At 47.0% G+C, this 19,896-nt stretch overlaps 6 protein-coding genes across 7 annotated transcripts; 2 read left to right on the top strand and 4 right to left on the bottom strand.

Annotated features, from left to right (window-relative positions):
* Positions 1-3,008: 3,008 nt before the first annotated feature.
* LOC146586494 (histone H2B 1/2/3/4/6-like) lies at positions 3,009-3,622 on the bottom strand. The gene has a single exon (XM_085321371.1). It carries the CDS (start codon positions 3,584-3,586, stop codon positions 3,206-3,208), a length of 381 nt encoding a protein of 126 aa, XP_085177497.1. The 5' UTR covers positions 3,587-3,622; the 3' UTR covers positions 3,009-3,205.
* A 240-nt stretch (positions 3,623-3,862) lies between these two features.
* Positions 3,863-4,571, top strand: LOC146586493 (histone H2A-IV-like). The gene has a single exon (XM_085321369.1). The coding sequence runs from the start codon at positions 3,919-3,921 to the stop codon at positions 4,306-4,308; it is 390 nt and encodes a 129-aa protein (XP_085177495.1). The 5' UTR covers positions 3,863-3,918; the 3' UTR covers positions 4,309-4,571.
* An 827-nt stretch (positions 4,572-5,398) lies between these two features.
* Positions 5,399-6,170, bottom strand: LOC146586492 (histone H1.01-like). Of its 2 annotated transcripts, none has more exons than XM_085321364.1 (2): positions 6,008-6,170; positions 5,399-5,937 (listed from the first exon to the last, which is right to left on the bottom strand). In XM_085321364.1, the coding sequence occupies exons 1-2, from the start codon at positions 6,146-6,148 to the stop codon at positions 5,419-5,421; spliced, it is 660 nt and encodes a 219-aa protein (XP_085177490.1). In that variant the 5' UTR covers positions 6,149-6,170; the 3' UTR covers positions 5,399-5,418. The 2 variants fall into 2 exon arrangements, with proteins under 2 accessions (XP_085177490.1, XP_085177491.1); XM_085321365.1 differs by having other exon boundaries at positions 5,399-5,981; positions 6,049-6,170.
* A 10,216-nt stretch (positions 6,171-16,386) lies between these two features.
* Positions 16,387-16,779, top strand: LOC146586491 (histone H4). The gene has a single exon (XM_085321372.1). It carries the CDS (start codon positions 16,406-16,408, stop codon positions 16,715-16,717), a length of 312 nt encoding a protein of 103 aa, XP_085177498.1. The 5' UTR covers positions 16,387-16,405; the 3' UTR covers positions 16,718-16,779.
* A 716-nt stretch (positions 16,780-17,495) lies between these two features.
* Positions 17,496-18,026, bottom strand: LOC146586490 (histone H2A type 2-C). The gene has a single exon (XM_085321367.1). It carries the CDS (start codon positions 17,965-17,967, stop codon positions 17,578-17,580), a length of 390 nt encoding a protein of 129 aa, XP_085177493.1. The 5' UTR covers positions 17,968-18,026; the 3' UTR covers positions 17,496-17,577.
* A 736-nt stretch (positions 18,027-18,762) lies between these two features.
* Positions 18,763-19,334, bottom strand: LOC146586489 (histone H3). Its single transcript, XM_085321366.1, has one exon. The coding sequence runs from the start codon at positions 19,298-19,300 to the stop codon at positions 18,890-18,892; it is 411 nt and encodes a 136-aa protein (XP_085177492.1). The 5' UTR covers positions 19,301-19,334; the 3' UTR covers positions 18,763-18,889.
* Between the last annotated feature and the right edge of the window lie 562 nt (positions 19,335-19,896).

The raw sequence follows: 19,896 nt of genomic DNA, 5'->3' as shown, positions 1-19,896 counted from the left end.
GTAGTAATATATATAATTCCTTAGATATGTAACATTCTGAACCTTTCAGAGCTGATCTCTAAACTCAATCTAAAGCTGCAGGAGAATAGGAAGTGTGGAGGCTGCCTCTTACTGTTCAGTGTCTGAGATCAAGTCTGAGGCATCCCTATCAGCCTTAAAGCTGAAATGAACTTCGAGGAACCAGCGGCTGGTGCTGTAGAAGGTAGAGGCCTAGTACCAGTCTCTGTACCACTACAGCATACAGCTAGTGCTAGAAAACTTGATATACTTTTTTTTTCTTTCTTTCTTCCCCAAATGGCCCTTACATAGACATCAAATGCATTGATGAGGGCACAGAGTATGACTGGAGTAAAGGATTATTCAGATTCAATTCAAAGGAAGTTGATCATGACTCAGATCTGTGTCTGTAGCAGTATGTGGTTATGTGAATGTGACAGGGTGATTCAGAAACCTACCATTTCAGGCTGAAAATATATTAAGACTAATTAGTAATAACTACCTGAAAGTTTAATAAGCTAGCCTGTAGTGGTTGGGGTTTTTTTGTTTGTTTGTTTGTTTTTAGATTTCTCTTAGTTTAAATATAATTAATGAAATATAAACAAAAGAAATGTTAAGCAGACAAAAAAAATATGCATTTTGAAGATTTACTAATGAAGTGAATATTCACCCCCAAAAGCAGTCATAGGGAGGAATCACAGAGTGGTAGGAGCTGGAAGGGACTTCTGGAGATCATTTCATTGAATCCCCCTGCTTAAGCAGAGTCACSTAGAGCACATTGCCCAGGATATTGTCCAAACTCCACAGCATCTCTAGGCAACCTATTCCTGTGCTCAGACATCCTGATAATAAAAAGGTTTTCTTTATGTTCATACAGAACTTCCTGTGTTTCAGTTTGTGCTGCTGCCTCTCATCCTACTACTGGGCACCACTGAGAAGAGACTGGCCTCATCCTCTTTACACCTTCCCTTGAAGAATTTATACACATTGATAAGATCCTCCTTCAGTCTTCTCTTCTCCAGGTTAAACAAACCAAGCTCTCWYATGAGAGATGCTCTAGTCCCTGACTCATCTTAGTAGCCCTTCACTGAACTCACTCCAGTAGCTCCAAGTCTCTCTTGTATTAGGGAGCTCAGGCTGGACCTGGCACTCCAGATGTGGTATCACCAGGGCTGAGCAGAGGGAGAGGATTCATTCAGCCTCCTTCAGTCTTCTGTCAATGCTCTTCTTAACGCACCCCAGGATACCATCAGCCTTCTTGGCCACAAAGGGACATTGCTGACTCATGGTCAACTCGGTGTCCACCAGGACTCCCACATGTCCTTCTCTGCAGGGCTTCTTCTCCAGAAGGTTAACACTTGGTCTGTGCTGGTGCATGACATTATTTCTCCCTAGGTGCAAGATTTCACACTTCTCTTTACTGAACTTGATAAGGTTCCTCTTTGCCTATTTCTCCAGCCTATCCAAGTCTCTCTAAATGGCCACTCCTCCCAGTTTTCTATCATGAGCAAACTTGCTGAGGGTGCACTCTACCCCTTCATCTAGGTCACTGATGAGTAATTTGARCAGGATTGGACCCAATATTGACCCCCTGGGGTAAGTTGCTAGTTACTGGCATCCATCTGGACTTGGTGCCACTGATCACAATCCTCTGAGCTTGGCCATTCAGCCATTTTTCAGTTCACCTTACTGTCCGCTCATCTAGTTCATACTTCATCAACTTGCCTATGAGGATGTCATGGGGGACAGTGCCAAAAGCCTTACTGAAGTCAAAGCAGGTAACACCCCCTGCACTCCCTCACCTACTCAGCCAATCATTACATTATAGAAGGCTATCAGGTTGGTTAAGCATGGTTTCCACCTTGTGAATCTGTACTAACTGCTCCTGATCACCTTCTTGTCCTTCCTGGAATTGGAAAATAATATATAGGATAAGCTGTCCCATCACCTTCCCAGGGTGATGTTGACTGGCCTGTAATTTCCTGGGTCCTCTCTCTTGCCCCTTTTGAAGATTGGAATAATATTTGCTTTTTTACACTCCTCAGGCACCTTCCCTGATTTTTATAACCTTTCAAAGATGATTGGGTGTGGCCTTGCGGTAGCATCAGTCAGCTACCTCAGCAGTTGTGCATATGTCTCATGCCTAAAAAGAGCCCATGGACTTGTACACATCCGTTTTGCTACAATGCCTAATCAGATCCTGCTCCATCAAGGGAATGTCTTCTTTCCTCCAGACTTCCTCTCTGTTCTCCAGGACTGATCTTATCAGTATAGACTGAGGTAAAAAAGGCATTCACTACCTCAGTTTTTCAGGTCCTTTAAAGAGGAGCTGTGCTCTTTGGGTAAATCACTTTAAAATCCACATAAGCAGAATTATCAAGAAAAATGCTAAAGGCAAGTAGTCACTTTTGATAAGGACTTCTGTGTTGTACTGATCACTATAAGCTTGTCAAATATTGAGGATTCCTGTATTCTTCCCAAAAATGAATCTCTTTCCAATTTTATCTCTAGGAACAGCTCACTGAGAAAAATATAACCTTTTTTAGCAGTTTAGAAACAATTTTACAGCAGAGAATTTATGGTCCCCTCCTTTAGCTCTGCTAAAGAAAATAGGGAAGATTATGGCACTCTCAAATGGTAGATTTTGTTAAGCTGTTACGATCTTTCCTAGATAAAAACTTTATGTATGTATGTGTATATTCTTTCCTAGAAGCAATATTTCCTAGAAGAAATATTCTTGCCTAAGAACTGCAAAGGTATTTTTTCCACCCAGTTTACATTGGATATAACTTAAAACATGTTAAATAAAATATAAGTGTACTGATTGGGATATGGTGTACAGTATATACACACACACTACAATCTTAAAATAGAAAATAAACTGAGAACTCATTGGTGCTATTGAGAAAGTGTGTAGCATATACATATACAATACTATATTATTCAGTTGTACAGTTCTATGCTAGGTTTAGTTACTTCTAGACATTGGTTGCTGAGATAAAAGGCCATGACACTGGGTATTATTTTGCAGAAATTGAGTTACTCTTCATCAGTAATTCTCACTTACTTCTGTAAACARACTGCAAAGGCACATGATGAAAACCATAATTTCTTTCATCTATTCGAAGATAGATCATACAGCCCTTTAAATGAAATGTGGGTGGCTCTTAAAAGAGCCTTTGGGTTAAAATTGACAGTGTGAAGAGCTCTACTTGGAGCTCGTGTACTTGGTGACGGCCTTGGTGCCCTCGGACACGGCGTGCTTGGCCAGCTCGCCAGGCAGCAGCAGCCGCACGGCCGTCTGGATCTCCCGCGACGTGATGGTCGAGCGCTTGTTGTAGTGCGCCAGGCGCGACGCCTCGCCGGCGATGCGCTCRAAGATGTCGTTGACGAAGGAGTTCATGATGCCCATGGCCTTGGAGGAGATGCCCGTGTCCGGGTGCACCTGCTTCAGCACCTTGTACACGTAGATGGAGTAGCTCTCCTTGCGGCTCTTCTTGCGCTTCTTGTCGCCCTTCTTCKGCGTCTTGGTCACCGCCTTCTTGGAGCCCTTCTTGGGCGCGGGCGCCGACTTGGCTGGCTCAGGCATCGCGACCCCTCGCTACCACGTCCCCGCACCAGCAGCTCCGGCCGCGCGCCCAGCAGTGCAGCGGCCGCCGCCGCCGCCGCCGCCGCCCTCCGCTATTTATAGCTGCGCTATGCAAATCAGCAGCATTCCGCCCGCACGCTGCCATTGGTCAGGGGAAGACGGAGGCGTCACAACGCCGCTCTCGACGCGCCGCACTGGTCGGAGGCCGATCCGCCTGCCCCCTGGCTGCGCCGCCAAGACCTGCTGCTCACCCTGCGGCGAGCGGCGCCGCTGGCCCCGGCGCGCCTGGAGGAGAGCGGCGCAGGCGGCCGGCCCGGCTCCGCGGACGCAGGATGTCKGGCCGCGGGAAGCAGGGCGGGAAGGCGCGGGCCAAGGCCAAGTCGCGCTCGTCGCGGGCCGGCCTCCAGTTCCCCGTGGGCCGCGTGCACCGGCTGCTGCGCAAGGGCAACTACGCGGAGCGGGTGGGYGCCGGCGCCCCCGTGTACCTGGCGGCYGTGCTGGAGTACCTGACGGCCGAGATCCTGGAGCTGGCGGGCAACGCGGCGCGCGACAACAAGAAGACGCGCATCATCCCGCGGCACCTGCAGCTGGCCATCCGCAACGACGAGGAGCTCAACAAGCTGCTGGGCAAGGTGACGATCGCGCAGGGCGGCGTGCTGCCCAACATCCAGGCGGTGCTGCTGCCCAAGAAGACGGAGAGCCACAAGGCTAAGGCCAAGTGAATACAACCGTAAGAAACCTGTTGTATCTCCTGATGAATATAATGTAAATACGCTTTTCAGAGCCGTCCACAACGTTCACGAAAGAGTTAAGTTTTCTACAGTATATTTACTCAGTTGCATATGAATTACTCAACCCGTGCTCTTTTCTTTCTTTCTTTCTCTTTTTTTTTCATACTTTTATTATAGGAACATTTGGCTTGAGAAAATAACAGTGTTTTCAACCTTTTCAGTAAAATAAAACCGTGCCAGAATGCCCAGCCAACGACAGTTCCTTCTGGTATGCGATATGACACAATCAGTTCTTAAATCACAGAACACWSRMKYMMYSCRWWRSYGYRRGCGMSKSCGSSCMSYMCSMCSSMCYGYYMWWMMSSTSSYMSMMWKYMYYYSYSSYSCKCKKMSSCSYTTCKCYYMSRKRYKWSMRKSSGRAKYRRYSMGKWKWCRKRMGRCRKRWTYTWSKTSRRGSRRGAARGRYKSYRGSAGRRRRGGTARMSRSSTRSRCWSKMMKYTSRYYAAYCYYTKSYSMKGKSSRGSKKWWSCMWKWMCKYKTTKKKYWASARRMRSRRMGKYTAKRWRASCYSARWKMYSYKKYSYRKYMGRWRAGSYTYSWSWSCCYSKKCMWMYCYYCRYRCRRMKMGRSMWWWWCRWWWWMAGSMRMSMYCYKRGRMRYRCAWYSGAKYRYWSMTSSYYMMSYMSKMRMKYSMMWRRSRRMWGMRMTRMKYKYRKKAMRMMRYRCAKKARMMRRGYSRYMWCMRWWWACTMKRMAMSTYYWSYKYYYGKWARMKKMRMYCKMAYTRMYYCTYMRMAAMWWRMRWRAAWMWWRMMWWRMGSMWRYRKRKAKRTGCWRAWMTSTGCWMKWCCYTMMMMMCGCCGYKSTAWACMSYGSWWSKKRGWTWYKSKKYMMSKRYKSRKARSRWRWAMRRWRKRMAAKRRWMRMAWTAAWSWWAYSKWYAAMMWMRGRSRACWKWMRRAWWMYARRYTRSKSMWRRKWATYMKKRMTRYRSKWKAMWRAMRAMTWWGSKKYYYMRRYYYYTTYWKGGMWARYKTGGGTGGCTCTTAAAAGAGCCGTTGGRTWWSWMWRCSWGKMRRRCRGGACTYKTCCARTATCATTTAYTTCTTCTTGGGCGCYGCCTTCTTTGTCTTGGCTGYTTTAGGCTTGGCYGCCTTGGGCTTAGCAGCCTTCGGCTTCACCGCTTTCGCCTTGGCCGGACTCTTCGCTGCCTTCTTGGGSYKKSCAGCCTTGGCTGCCTTCTTSGGGCTYTTRGCCGCTTTYTTRGSYGCRGCRGCCGCYGGCTTCTTGGCTTTCTTGGGGCTCTTCTTCACTGCCGCTGCCTTCTTRGGCTTCTTGGCGGYGCTCGCTGGCTTCTTRGCYGYCGGCTTCTTGGGCTTGGCTGCCGCTGCCCGCTTCTTCGGGGCTTTTTCTTTCRYYTCKCCSGGCTTYTTGTTMAGYYKRAAAGAGCCGGAGGCGCCGGTRCCCTTGGTCTGCACCAGGGTGCCCTTGCTGACGAGGCTCTTGAGCCCCAGCTTGATGCGRCTGTTRYTCTTCTCCACRTCGTARCCRCCGGCCGCCAGCGCYTTCTTGAGGGCGGCCAGGGAGAGCCCCTTGCGCTCCTTGGAGGCGGACACGGCCTTGGTGATCAGCTCGGTGACGCTGGGGCCCGAGGGCTTGCGGGCTTTGGAGCCGCCNGGCGGACACGGCCTTGGTGATCAGCTCGGTGACGCTGGGGCCCGAGGGCTTGCGGGCTTTGGAGCCGCCCGCCGCCTTCTTCGGCTTCTTGGCGGCGGCCTTGGCGCCGGGCGCGGGCGCATCGGGCGCGGCGGCGGGAGCGGTCTCGGACATCGCGGCAGGCGTCCTCTGCGGAGCAGGCGAACACAATTGGGCTGGCGCGGGTCAGATGCTCGTATTTTTAGCGAGGAGCCGCGCGGTGATTGGTGCGTTACAGAGCCCGCCCCGCGGCACGGCCGGGGAGCCCTTCGGTGTGCTCGATTTGTGTTTCTTTGGACTAACAAAAGTGTATTTTCCTCGTAATTTCTGCCACCAAATCGCTCCGTTTCCCCGGTGAGGGAAGAGAACACAAGGTACTTGCGATCGGTAGAGTTTCTAGCGGCAGGCACGCTAGCTGGGCTAAAGGAGAAGCGATAAATCCCGTGTGCTGCTGCTGGAGAGACCTCTGAGGAGAGAAACTTTTGTTTTTCCTTGCAAATTAAAAATTTCCTTTGGACTAAAATGTTACAGCAACTATTAAATCTGATTCTTTAGAGGGTTTTCTTGGAATCAAAGTTGAAATCTGGTAAATTAAACTTATTTTGGCAGTTTAAATTGATTTTGAAGAGGAGGAAGTAACACAAACTCCTCTTTCAGCTCTGAATATGGATTAAGAACCGGCTCCTTTGACCATGTGTTTTACCTCCTAAAACGCTAAAGTCTATTGAAATAGTGTCTCATACAGCCTCCTATTACTCTTACTATAGAGCCATAAACAATTTGTTAATGTCTGAGGATTCATTAAGATGTGATTGTTTTATTTTGTCTTCCTGGAATTTCAGCAGAAGGGAGGCAAGCTTATTCTACTGCTTTACATGCTTTTTTCCCCTTTGTTTGTTTTTTTTCTGTGAATTTCTTTACCAATTATTAGGTAAACCAAGCTGTTTTTTTTCCACGATGGATTTTAATTTAAATAAACTGTCAACTGATAAGTTTTATTATAATGCGGCATCTTTGTAAAAAACTAATCTCCTAAACTACTGGTGATATTTACTGAAATTATATCTTTGTTTTTCTGGTAATTTAAGACAGAAAATGCAGCAGTTATGAAGTTTTGCCCAGAGAATGTAATCTTGCTGTATGCTTTCTCTAGTAGTAATAGAATGTACAACCACAGTATTCTATTTTTTTTAAATAACACCTCACACAGTAAATCTACACAAAGACTTATTTAAAGCCATTCTGAATCTTCCCGTTTAAAAAATAAATAAAAAAGGAAAAAAATAAATTAAAAAAAAGCTTTTCCTTAATGATGAGCATTTTATGCTCCTCACAGAAACAAGGAACTGTTTTTAGGACAACAGCTGGAGCCCTTTGTAAGTACCTGAGTTTAACTAGATAGGCCACACTGTGTTCCTAAAGAACCAGGAAGGGTGCAATCAATATTGACATCTGGTTGAAGATGATGCAATATGCTGAAGAAAATGGAGCCCTCGAATAAAAATTTCATGAATCTTTACCTGATTATGACCAAGTATATTTTCCATTGTATTTTATAGTTACTTAAGAATCACACAGCATTCTACTCTAGCCTTGTGCTCCCATTTTCTTTGATACCACCAGGTATAAGTTATAATGTAAACACGGTATTTAAGTAGATATTGGAAATAACAATTTCAGATTTTATGAATATATAGTTTTAGGAAAGTGTAATCTTATTTTTGTCTCATTGTTTCATTTAAAATCACTGTTTTATCTATACTAAATGTGTATATAATGTGAAAATCTTTTAGTCACTGTGTAATCAGGCTTCAGTGGATATGAAGCTGAATGAAAATAATAAAGTCAAAATTGCATTCTTCACTTAGAGGGGAAAATATAATACAAGAGTTTGCAGAAAAGGTGTTCCTGAGCTCTGCAATACTTCAACAGAAAGATGACTGAGAGAAGAACTAGTTGAATCGGGATATTGTGGGGGAGGGGGACTTGTTTTAATAATTATCTAAATAAAAATTATATAATACAAGATAAGAATACAGGATTGGAATAAATTAATTAGGATTGAAGATATACTTTCATGAATCAGCAAAACTTGAAGTAAAATACTATCTATATTTATATATATTTTTTTAACTTGCGTCCTGTTTTCCTTCCAAAATCAATGGATGAAACTTTCTGGAGACTTCATTAAATAGCAAAATAAACTAGTAACATTAAGAGATGACATTTACCCAGCTACCAAGACTTCATAGCATCTCAAGATGAAGGGGGACATAGGGCATTAGTGGTATATCAGCAACATGAAAATTATTCCTACCTACTCTTGTTATTTCAAACTTAAAAACATTTACTTAATTGAGGGAGATTTAAATACTCCAGCCTCCAGTTGTGGTTTCATGAAGTATCAACTAATGTTTACTGGTGGCTGAAATTAAGGAGGGTAAAATGGTCACCATCCCAGCTGTTTGCCTTGCTTTTCTTGTAGAGGCTGCTACACTCTCCCCTTTCCCRACAAGGACAGTTACTAGCATATGTAGCAGTTTTGAATCTACAACAGTTACAGACTACCATCCTAAAATAAACTAAAATAACTGCAAAAGCTCCCTGACTCTGGCAGAAGCTCAGCTCTGTCCTTTCTAATGGCTTTGCAACAAAGAAGGAAAATAACTTCGGCAGTACAAAATCACTGCATAAAATCTGTGTGTTCTTCATGTGGAATAAAAATATGTAGAACCAAAATTCAGGAAAGTTAAGCTGCATTTTGGCACTTTTACCAAGAGATTGCTGTGCAGTCAGAACAAATGGATTAGAAGGCAATGAGGGATGTAGTAAGGCAAAGAGCAAAATGTAATAGATTACAATAAATAAGTGAATAAATAAGTAAGTAAGTAAAGGAATGGCAATTTCTGCCCCTGATGAGCAAGTGAGGAAAGTGAATAATCCTGTTTTAGGCACTAGCAAGCAGTTTGGTTTTCCTAATAAGGTGGCTGGAAGAAAGAAGACTTTATCATTCATTAGAGGAGGAGGATAATGACACTAGGCTCACTGGAGAGCTTTTAAGTGGGCATCATTGTAACATTGGCCATATCTAAATAACTTTAAGCCTCCTCACCTTGTGGGAACTCCAGCAGGCCACACTATGTTCAAACGTGCACAAGATCATAATCCAAACTCTTCAAGCCACTTCCACCCAGATACCTATCTCTCTCCAACTTCTGCAGTTATCTATTAAGATCCCATGGCAAAAGCAAGGAGACATATGAAAAACAGCCAACAGCTGGCTCTGCACCTGAGAGATATCAAACGTTCCCATCTCCAGTTTAGGACCTGCCAGTACTTGTTCCCCAGAAAATGAGCTCCAGGTTATATTTAGGTATGTTTGCAATAACGAGAAGTAACATTGCAGTTGGTCTTTTCAAGCATTAGCATGAGAGCTGACCACACTAATATGGTTAATGGGCTGCTCTGTCTGCTGCAGCTGAGTCCAGTGGTCAGTCATTCTGAGACAAATGGAAGAGGTAGAGCTGATATATCTGTGCAGAACAACAACTCTCCTTCCTCCTAGTACAATTTCCAGAGATATTTTGGTGAAGCTCTTTACACTGTTGCTGTCCTAAAATATAAATGCTCCCTGCAGCAGGGATTACACTTATACTACAATGTTACACCCATGCCTTATTTCTCCTCAGTGACTTCGTCCTTCATCCGAGTTACAATGTAATAACCTTTGTGATCAAACCAGCCAGCACAGTTTAACAGCTTCTAAGCCTTAACCAAGTAATTTTAAATTGGTGCCTACCAAACTACAAACTCGTGGTTCAGCAAGCAAGTCTCTGCCTATGTAATATTAATATTGCCTTGATGCTATTGTTAAGGCTCTTAAGTGTAAAAAGGCCGCACAAGGCCTATTTAAGCCAGTGTGTGGCTAAACATCTATAGTGTGCAGGACAAATAGGGTAGGGCGATGGATGACTGTCCCCATAGACTCAGCCTCCTGGAATGTTGCACCCTCCTCCCTGAACTCTTGGTTAAAGGTTTGGGCACGTCCTGTAGCCTCCCTTCATCATTACTGTGGTGTGTTATTTGGGAATTGGAACCCCACAGTCCAAAACCAAGATATGGCAATATTTAGGAGATAATGTGAAGGATGTCCTTCATTGGGAAGGGAAATGTAGGCACAAAAAACCTTCCAGAGCAGCTAATGAGGAAAAAAGATATATTTTGTTGTGTACAGTACAGGAACCTCTATTTTGGGTCAAGTTAACACATTTTTTTCCTTTCTTCACACACAGGCAAAGAAAAGGTCCTTACTGTCAGTCAGATATCAAAGAACAGAATTATTAATATCCTAAGGTAAATTGGTCTTCTAAAATGTATCCAAAGACTTGACAGAGAGTCTTTTGGAGCACCCAGGAATGCTTTGAATGTAGTTGGCTACCAGACATCAAGAATCTGGGGCTCTGAGACAGCTGTACGTGTAAGGTAAATCACATTAATAGAAGCTTCTTCAGCCATAATTCTCTTAAAATAAATAAATGAATAAATCTATCTTCCCAAATCTCTAGTGACTCTGTTTCACGTGCATTTATTAACAATAAACACCTCTAAGGAAGGGTACTGCCACAGCTTCTCTCATCAGCACTGAAATCTGACTGCTCCGACAGATGAGCAGCCCACACAGAGCAATGCWGAGAAACTCGCTTTGCATCCAGCTACTCCTGCAAACTTCCTGCCCTCCACCCCTTCCCAGTTGTATGCTAGGGTTCCCAGTTAACTCTGGCAAGTGCAGTGTTGGTCTTGGGAGAGAGCAGCCAGATGGACCTACATGCCCTCCCTCTCCCCCTCCCCTTCTCCAGCCAGAGCCACATTTGGTGCTGTGCCACAGGCCCTGATGTGACTGGCCACTAGGTACATGTGTGTTGCCAAGCGACCTATTTCTTGCCATGGAGCCAGCAATGATGGCAGCTAAGTGCCACAAAGCCTGGACATCTGCCATCTCAACGAGCCACAACACCATCAAGCACCACGTGAGGGTATTCTTGCTAAATAATGCTGCCTTGCCTGTTTTCCTCATTGCTATGGGGGTAAAGCAGGCATTGGCTCTAAATAAAGCTGTTTGCACCACCCTTCCAGAGCAGGAGCATCACGAAGCAGTACAGATGCCTGCACTATTGCCTGCCTGTCTTCCCACAGAAGAAACCAGAAAGCTTTTGAAGAGGCATTCAGTGTGTAAAGGTGCTGAGCTATAGCTCAGCTCATAGCATAGTGTTTTTCATAGCTCAGGCAAGCTATGCGCTGGTGCTGAGGCAGCACTATTCCTGGTTAGGAGGTAATCCAGCCTGCCAGGGACACTGGAAGGGCTGATTGGTTCCTGGATTTCCCCATGATATATAAATAAGGCCTGTCACTGCACTCCTGTGATCAGACAGTGTATAAAGTCAGGAATTTCGCTTCACAGACTGATGAGGATATACCTGTTAAGTGTAGAGACATTCAGAAGGAAGGCCTGGCCATTTCTTATTTAATGTATTTTGCCTGCAACCTGACTCATCTGAGCTGTCCCAGAAACAACGACTGACTTCCATGTAAGTATATGAAGTGCAAACCTTGGTCTTCCTGACATAAATGTTTCTGATTTTGATGCTGAAAAAAACAATGATGTCTTGGTTGATGGGTATATGACATAAAGAGTAGAATAACAAGCTTTACTTGAGTGTGCTGTTTGAGTCAATGATTTGTAACTTCTTCCAATTAATTATTTGGTTAGTAAGATTAACATGCAAGGCCAACACTGAACAGCTAGTGGAGAGGATCACAATGTGTCCAGCTGTACAAAGGTGGAAAGTAAAGAGAAACTAGTTAGTGTTTTGAATTCACCTGAACTGCAATAGGAGGCAGCTGTGAGGAAGGAAACTTCACAGTCTGAAACACCCAAAGGCAAAAAGGTTGTTGAGGAAAGGTACGACTGATCAGTAAGTTAATCCAAGTAATTCTGGTGTTAGTTGTCCAGATCTAATGCATATACATTCAAATAAACATCTTCCTTGAACAAAGGAAAAAAAAGGCTTCTGCTAAAAGGTTATACCAAAACTCCTAACTGAAGGTAAAAGTCTAATCCCCTTTTGCTTGCTTTATTAATTACCTCAAAGAAAAGAGTCATTAGCATGCTTGGGTGCGAAGGAAGGCTTTCAGGGATTACCTCTCTGAGCCACATCACTGGATAAAGACAACAATATTTGCTTGCATTTGATACTAAGAGGGAAAATACAGGTTCTCTCACTACAAAACAATTATTCTGGGATATTTTATTTCATTTTATAATCTATGATTATTTTCTTAACCAGATAATTCTTGAGAGCAGTCTTAACTTCTTAAAAACACTTCTCCCTAGTGTGCTGCTGCCACTTGGTTATATCCTTTTCAGTGTTAAGGAGACACTTGCTCATGCTGGATTGGTTTAACACCAGGGGAAAGAAGGCATACAGAAGCCACAAGCCTGGAAGATGGCAGGGCATCTCTGTCCTGAATTTAGAAGCATCAGCAAGGTTCCAGAGTGGGGAGAAGTGAATGATCGATAAGTCTGGGGGAGATGTTTCAGATTCCACTGCCCCTTATAACGGATTCTGAACAGAGATTTAAGATTATAACAGAGTAAGAACAGCTTCAGTGATTCCCCTCAAACATTCATCTAGGTCAATACCCCATCCATGACAGTAGCCACCGAAAAAGAACATAGAAAGACAATAGCTGGTATCACAACAAAATGATCCCTTAGACCGTGGTGACTGGTAGACCACGGACCCCCTGAATCACACAGGGTGTTTTTGAAGACAAAAGCCTTGAATGGATTTTTCTTGTGTTTATCAACTGCTTTCTCAGGACATAGCACTTCTCCTTTCCCATGCTTTAGAATATATCTTTGGCTCAACAAGTATGAAAAGCTTGAGAAACAGAGACAGTGGAGGTGGGAGATGAGCAGATGAATGATAGGCATGTATATTACATAGAGTATACACTTCTCAAGGAGAGGGTCATCTATATACAGCCAAGTGTGTTCTCTATATGTATGTATGTTACAGGAAGGACCYGGGAAATGTTTTCTGTTTGCTTTCTATTGCAGACAAAGTGGGACAAGATGGCAACCAGCATATAGGGTGAGCTGAAACTTCTTCCTGCAGCCAGAGAGAGGTGAAAATATATATCTGAAGGGGAAGGAATGAGAAGGTATTTGAAAGGACAGAGAAAAAGAAATTAGAAGTCTTCAGGGCCAGGCAAAAATATTCCTGGATAAAATATCTCAGCTGAAAGATGCTGGGAAAAAATGACCTCATCATTATATTTTTAGATCAAATCATTCACACAGACCTTCCTTCCTGGAGTCACAGAGACTGAGGCATAACCAAAGCTAAAGTCAGTGAAACAAAGGTTTTCTAGAATGCACAGATGTCTCTGAGCCATTCACCTTGAAGTGATCCCATCTGTGTGTGTGTGGAGAATGATGTGTGTACTAGACAACGGTAAGACACTCTCTGTGCTGAAGTTAGKCTAATCTCATAGCCCCAGTGGGCCTTGTGCTGCTGAAAGAAGTGCTGTGAGGATAGCCAGCAGGAACTGATGTATCTCTTCAGCAGTCACGATGGCTGCTTCATCTTCAGCCACAATGTTGAATTATATCAGCAAAGAGAAATGTTCTCATTGGCAGTATGCACTGGTGAAAGGAAAACAATACGTGAAAGAAATAATTCTGAGTGGGTAGATAGGCATTATGTCAGATGTTTGACTGTATGGGGCTATCATGTACACAGCTTAAGTATCTAATTTTGTTGTACATTTGGTATGCATGACTAATTTTAATCCAATTAGTAGCAGTGGTCTGAAGGGATATATTATGATTTTAGTGTGACCAAGGCATCTGAGACTTGATATGAAACAACACTCAAGACACAGGATAGAAAATAAAGAGCTTTCTTCAAATCTATGCTGCTGAAGCCCGTTGTGGACTTGCCAGTGATGCCACAGTCTAGGAGTCCCACATAGCAAGCTTCTAGAAGATGTACAATTATTTCTGGTCTGGGACAAAGGCTTAGAAGTAGGTTTCTTGATGTTCTTGTTAGTACAAGATCATGCAGGTGACCTTTCACATCTTATATTTAGCAGCTAGTTCTCATGCTACCATTGAGTTCTTCTGATACAAATACTGAGATATGGCTAGTACTACCTGAGCAGCAGCAATATTCAACTCATACATAGTCTAGGTGTTTTGGAGAGATGGCAATTTAGGTCTTTAACAAGAACAGAGCAAGTCTATGATTATCTAGTGAAGAGGTAAGTACTTCTTCCTCATCTGAAAATTTTTCATCTCTTATTTGCACTTTAGTCCTATTTCAGGCTCTTCTGTATCAATTTGTTGCATCAAAGTCACTTAAACTGAAAAATGGCTCAACTGTCATACAGATGAGTTATATGAGAATGAACAATAGAAAGGCTTGTTGACTAYACAGGGTGTTGTGAATGTAATACGCTAGAAGACCTGAAGCCTAGATATWCAGTAGCCTGGTGGGCAGTGACCTCTCTGATATTATTCTCAAGAGTAGAGCAATATGCCCAGATATTCCAGAGAGCTATGTACACAGAACTTCAGTGAGGATAATTCCACACTCACTGATACTCCAGGGAGTTAGAGAGATATGGCTGTGCGCATTACTCTAGTCACAAAGCTTTATTACATTATTACATGCCACATTCATTTATGAAATGAGGAAGGCCTACGCTGGGATTCGTACATTTGCAGGGACACCAAATCCAAACTGTTTGCTGTGAACAGTAAGCATGGTGAACACTTAACTAGGCTTTGGATAAGCTATTTTATCCTAGAAAACTGTAGCTACTTGTTATTAGTACTAATAAAATCTCACAATATATATAGATGAAGTTTAAACTTCTGTAAGACCTGGTTATATGTGCATGAAAACATATTACTTTCACACAATTCATTGCTACTCACCCACTTATCTTCTTGGCTCAACACGTGGGAGAAAAGGAAAAAAAAAGAAGAAAATAATAATAATAATAATAAAAAGGAGTAAGAGGAAAATACCATCCATGACATGGTTCATGTGGATCAGGAGCAGCAGTTATTTGTTGGACCAAAATATCATGTTGCTTTGGAAGACATGAAAGTACGACCCCACCCATGAGACCAATAGTTAACCTAATTGTGAAGTCAAAAAAAAATTTTGACAAAAGCAGTAATGGAATAGAAAGATAACATAGCAAATAACTATGAAGAATAAAATATTTACAGTAACGATAATATTGTTGATCTTAACTTGCAAATGAAAAACAGCTCCAAATACCAGAAATCCTCAGTGAAGAAAAGTAATGTAAGTTTAAAATACTTAAATATCTGAGAAGATAAATGCCTTAATCACACCATACTGTATATTCATACAATGTAAAAAGAATACATCCGGATGTTCAATGTATTGGGGAAAAAAATATGAAGACTATTAACTAAAGCCAGGRAAATGGCAGGTTTACTCTTCAGCAGTTACCCCTCTAAGCTTTAGAATGTTTTCCACTCCTGATATTCTTGAGGGCAAGCCCAGACTTATCTGTTAAGCACTATGCAGCAAGGAAAAAAAGAAAAACAAACAAGAAGCTCTGTGCCTTGTAAATAAGGGTTTGCTACTTCTCAGCAAAAAGAATAAACGTTATCACAAATAAAAAAGATAATTTTTTTTGAAAATATACATATTTTTACATATACATATTTTACATATTTTCAAAAAATAAAAAAAGATGAAACCAAGGTTTTTGGGGAAAAAAAGTGTTTGAAATGAGGATAACAAAGATGGGGGCAGTCAGAGCAGGGCGGCTCCGCAGCCCTTGCTGCGCCGCGCCCCCTCTGTGCCGGCGCGAGGCCCAGGCCCGCGCCCGCTCGCTCCRCGGGGGCCGCAGCCCCGGCACCCGCCAGCGCAGGGGCGCGCTCGGCCCGCGGCGCCCCCGCTGGCACCGCCGCCGCTGCGGGCGCCGAGCAGGGAGCTCACGGCCGGCCGAGGGAGCGAGCGGGCCCCAGCACAGAGCAGAGGCTGCCGGGGCGCCGGTAGGCAAGGCGGGGGCGGCGAAGGTGAGCGGGGTGCGGGGAGGCGCCCGCAGGCGGCGGAGGGAGGAGCGCGCTCCCGCCACCCCCTCCCACCCCTCCCGGCTCGCCCCCCGCCCCGGCAGCGAGCGCCGGGCGGGCGGGCAGGGGCGAGGCGCGGCCTGCAGCACCCGCCTTCCGGCCCGCCCACCGCCCGCCCCTGCTTCCAATCAGGTCGGACCGCTGGCCATAAAGGGCGCGGCGCGGAAGCGCCGGCCGCTGAGAGCTGCAGGCGGGCGGCGGGGGTCGTGATGTCTGGCAGAGGCAAGGGCGGGAAGGGGCTCGGCAAGGGGGGCGCCAAGCGCCACCGCAAGGTGCTGCGCGACAACATCCAGGGCATCACCAAGCCGGCCATCCGGCGCCTGGCGCGGCGCGGCGGCGTGAAGCGCATCTCGGGGCTCATCTACGAGGAGACGCGCGGCGTGCTSAAGGTGTTCCTGGAGAACGTGATCCGCGACGCCGTCACGTACACGGAGCACGCCAAGCGCAAGACGGTCACGGCCATGGACGTGGTGTACGCCCTGAAGCGCCAGGGTCGCACCCTCTACGGCTTCGGCGGTTAAGCTAGTGTCAGGAGCGGTCGCGCRTCTACAACCCAAAGGCTCTTYTAAGAGCCACCCACTTTGTTCCTCGGAAGGAGCTGGGTCGCATATAAGCTGGTGAGGTTGAGGCGTGCTGAGCGAGCTACGGTTTCGTTTCTCCGCTGAGCCCTTCCCTGCCTCCGCTGCTTCCCCACGCCGCACGCGCAGTCACGCCGCAGTGTGCGGCGGAAGTGGAGCCGAGACCGGGTACCCCCCGCTCCGGCCGGGTGTTGCCTATCTACCCCCGAAGTGCCCCCGCCGCTTCTTTCGCCTCCCCCAGCGGAGAAAGCGGAGCCTTCTCGCTTCTTGCTCGCGACTCGCGCTGCCAGTGGGAGGCAAGCAGCTGCTGCGCTGACCCCACGGGCGGCGGGCGGGCGGCGCCTTGCTATCGCGCATGGCCGGTACGGGCTCTGCTATCTCGCTCCGCAGCCGGGCCGGCTGCTTCCTCCGGCTGCCAGCGGCTTAAGCGCCCGCGCTCTTTCGAAAAGCCCGCGCCGAGCAACGACTGGCCCGCGGCCGTTTCCGATCCCCGCCGCAGACCCTATCCGCCAACCCCGCTCAGCGGGAAACGCAACGCTCCGCCCGCTGACCGGCTCGGGGGCCAGCGGTCCCGACAAAACCTACCTCGTCGCGGCGGYGCTCGAGCGCTCCAACCGCACCCGGGCGGCCCAAAGGGGAAGAACGCCCGCGCCACAAAGCTGCGCCCCACGGCAAGCACGCTCCCCTCCCTACCCCKTTGACCCCCCTCAGCAGCGCATCAAGCTCTTTCGCGACACTGTGGGTGGCTCTGAAAAGAGCCTTTGGGTTTCGCTTCTCTGCTCCGGGCGCTTCCCCGCTGCCGATTACTTGCTCTTGGCCTTGTGGCTCTCCGTCTTCTTGGGCAGCAGCACCGCCTGGATGTTGGGCAGCACGCCGCCCTGCGCGATCGTCACCTTGCCCAGCAGCTTGTTGAGCTCCTCGTCGTTGCGGATGGCCAGCTGCAGGTGCCGCGGGATGATGCGCGTCTTCTTGTTGTCGCGCGCCGCGTTGCCCGCCAGCTCCAGGATCTCGGCCGTCAGGTACTCCAGCACGGCCGCCAGGTACACGGGGGCGCCGGCGCCCACCCGCTCCGCGTAGTTGCCCTTGCGCAGCAGCCGGTGCACGCGGCCCACGGGGAACTGGAGGCCGGCCCGCGACGAGCGCGACTTGGCCTTGGCCCGCGCCTTCCCGCCCTGCTTCCCGCGGCCAGACATCCTGTTGCTGCTACCTTACCGGTTCGCTCGCCCCACACCAAACTYCTACGAACCCAACAGCAAAGACCGTGTTGCCGCCGCCCTGAAGCCCGCCCTTATATCCCTTCCCCTCGCCGCGGCCAGCCGCTCGTGATAGGCCCAGGCGCCGCTCGGGGCACGCACAGCCAATGGCGAGGCGAATCTCGTCCCTCGCCAATCGCCACGGCCACTGCGGCTCCCGCCGCCCCGCCCCGCGCTCTCCCCGCGGCCAATGCCGGCGGGGGGCGGCTCCAGCACGCGGCCGCGGCTCCCAACCCCCGCCCGCTCCCCCGCCGCGGCAGCCCGGCCCCGGGAGGCCGCTCCCTCGGGGCGCCCGGGCGCACCTGGGGGAGGGCAGGCGGAGGGACGGGGGGAGGGAGCGGCTGCCGGGAAGATGGGGGAGACGCGGCAAAATCTCCCCCGTTGTTCCTTACCCGGTCCTTTCCTACCACGGATTTCACATCTTACAACGCCGGGATGCCCCGAAGTTCTCTAACCTCCCGAAAACGCACCTGCATCTTTGCAGAAATAAATATACACAGGAAAAGCCGCACACGCACATGCAGCCTCAGAACAACGCCGTCTTTGAACACACCCGCCTCTTTCCAAGCACATCTTGGCTTTTAAGCCTTCAACTGTAATTCAGCAATTTTACGAGCTTTTTTCTTCTGCCTTTAAGATTTTTTTTTCTTAAATAAACAGCTTTAAAGAAATGCATACGGATCACATGATAAAAAACTTAAAAATTAATTTTTATCCTTGGAAGTCTAAAGCCTATTGATTTTATTCTTCAGTTTCCCCAAGAGTGTAACAGCTCCTTTTATTGTACATGGAGTGGCTCTTAAAAGAGCCTTTTGATTGTTGGAAAATGTGTTTTATATCACAAGGACTGTTCTTAATACTTTTATGCACGCTCACCGCGGATGCGGCGGGCCAGCTGGATGTCCTTGGGCATGATGGTGACGCGCTTGGCGTGGATGGCGCACAGGTTGGTGTCCTCGAAGAGCCCCACCAGGTAGGCCTCGCTCGCCTCCTGCAGCGCCATGACGGCCGAGCTCTGGAAGCGCAGGTCCGTCTTGAAGTCCTGCGCGATCTCGCGCACCAGGCGCTGGAAGGGCAGCTTGCGGATCAGCAGCTCCGTGGACTTCTGGTAGCGCCGGATCTCGCGCAGCGCCACCGTGCCGGGCCGGTAGCGGTGCGGCTTCTTCACGCCGCCCGTGGCCGGCGCRCTCTTGCGGGCCGCCTTGGTGGCCAGCTGCTTGCGCGGCGCCTTCCCGCCYGTCGACTTCCGCGCTGTCTGCTTCGTGCGCGCCATGGCTCAAAGCARCAGTAACTTTTCCAAAGACAGAAAATAATAACGTAGTACTGGCAAAACAGGGGTATATATAGTGTCAATTCCTTTCCTGATAGGTGGAGAGCTACATGCCGAATTTCATTGGTCAATTCAAGTTTAAAATTCCCGCCTTTCGTATGTAGTGCCCGCCCTTTGACGTCATTTTTCCTCCTATAAAATATAGAACAAAGACAGAAACTTGCTTTTTTGTTTGCTTTAGTCCAAAAAAACACGCACTCGTGTTTCAGAGCCTTTTACATGTTTCTTTCCTAAACAGCTTAAAGTTACTCTTTTTCCAAAGCAGTAAATTATTTTTTCCTTTTTTTATTTTCATTTACATCTGTAACTTAGATTTTTGATCTGCCCCCCACCCCTCTGAGGCTTAACCCAAACTGAAAGACTTTCCTGCAGGTATTGGAATGCATAAAAGTAACATTCAAACACAGAATATAGAGATGGAAAAGGAAAGAGTAAAAAATGCAATGGACAAAAGCAGTGCACTGAGACCTTCTATTAAAAATGAAACCAAAACCCACGATCATTACTTTAAAAAATGAAAAGATGTGCATAAAGGCAAA

The sequence above is a fragment of the Rhea americana genome, unplaced genomic scaffold (genome assembly GCF_003343005.1).
Source record: "Rhea americana isolate MKP2758 unplaced genomic scaffold, rheAme1 scaffold_69, whole genome shotgun sequence".
Classification (NCBI taxonomy): Eukaryota; Metazoa; Chordata; class Aves; order Rheiformes; family Rheidae; genus Rhea; species Rhea americana.
Note: the sequence above shows the minus strand (reverse complement) of the source record. Positions and strands in the feature narration are given on the sequence as shown.

Coding starts and splice junctions, on each gene's coding strand:
- LOC146586490 (XM_085321367.1), bottom strand. CDS start 17,967: ATGTCTGGCCGCGGGAAGCAGGGCGGGAAGGCGCGGGCCAAGGCCAAG.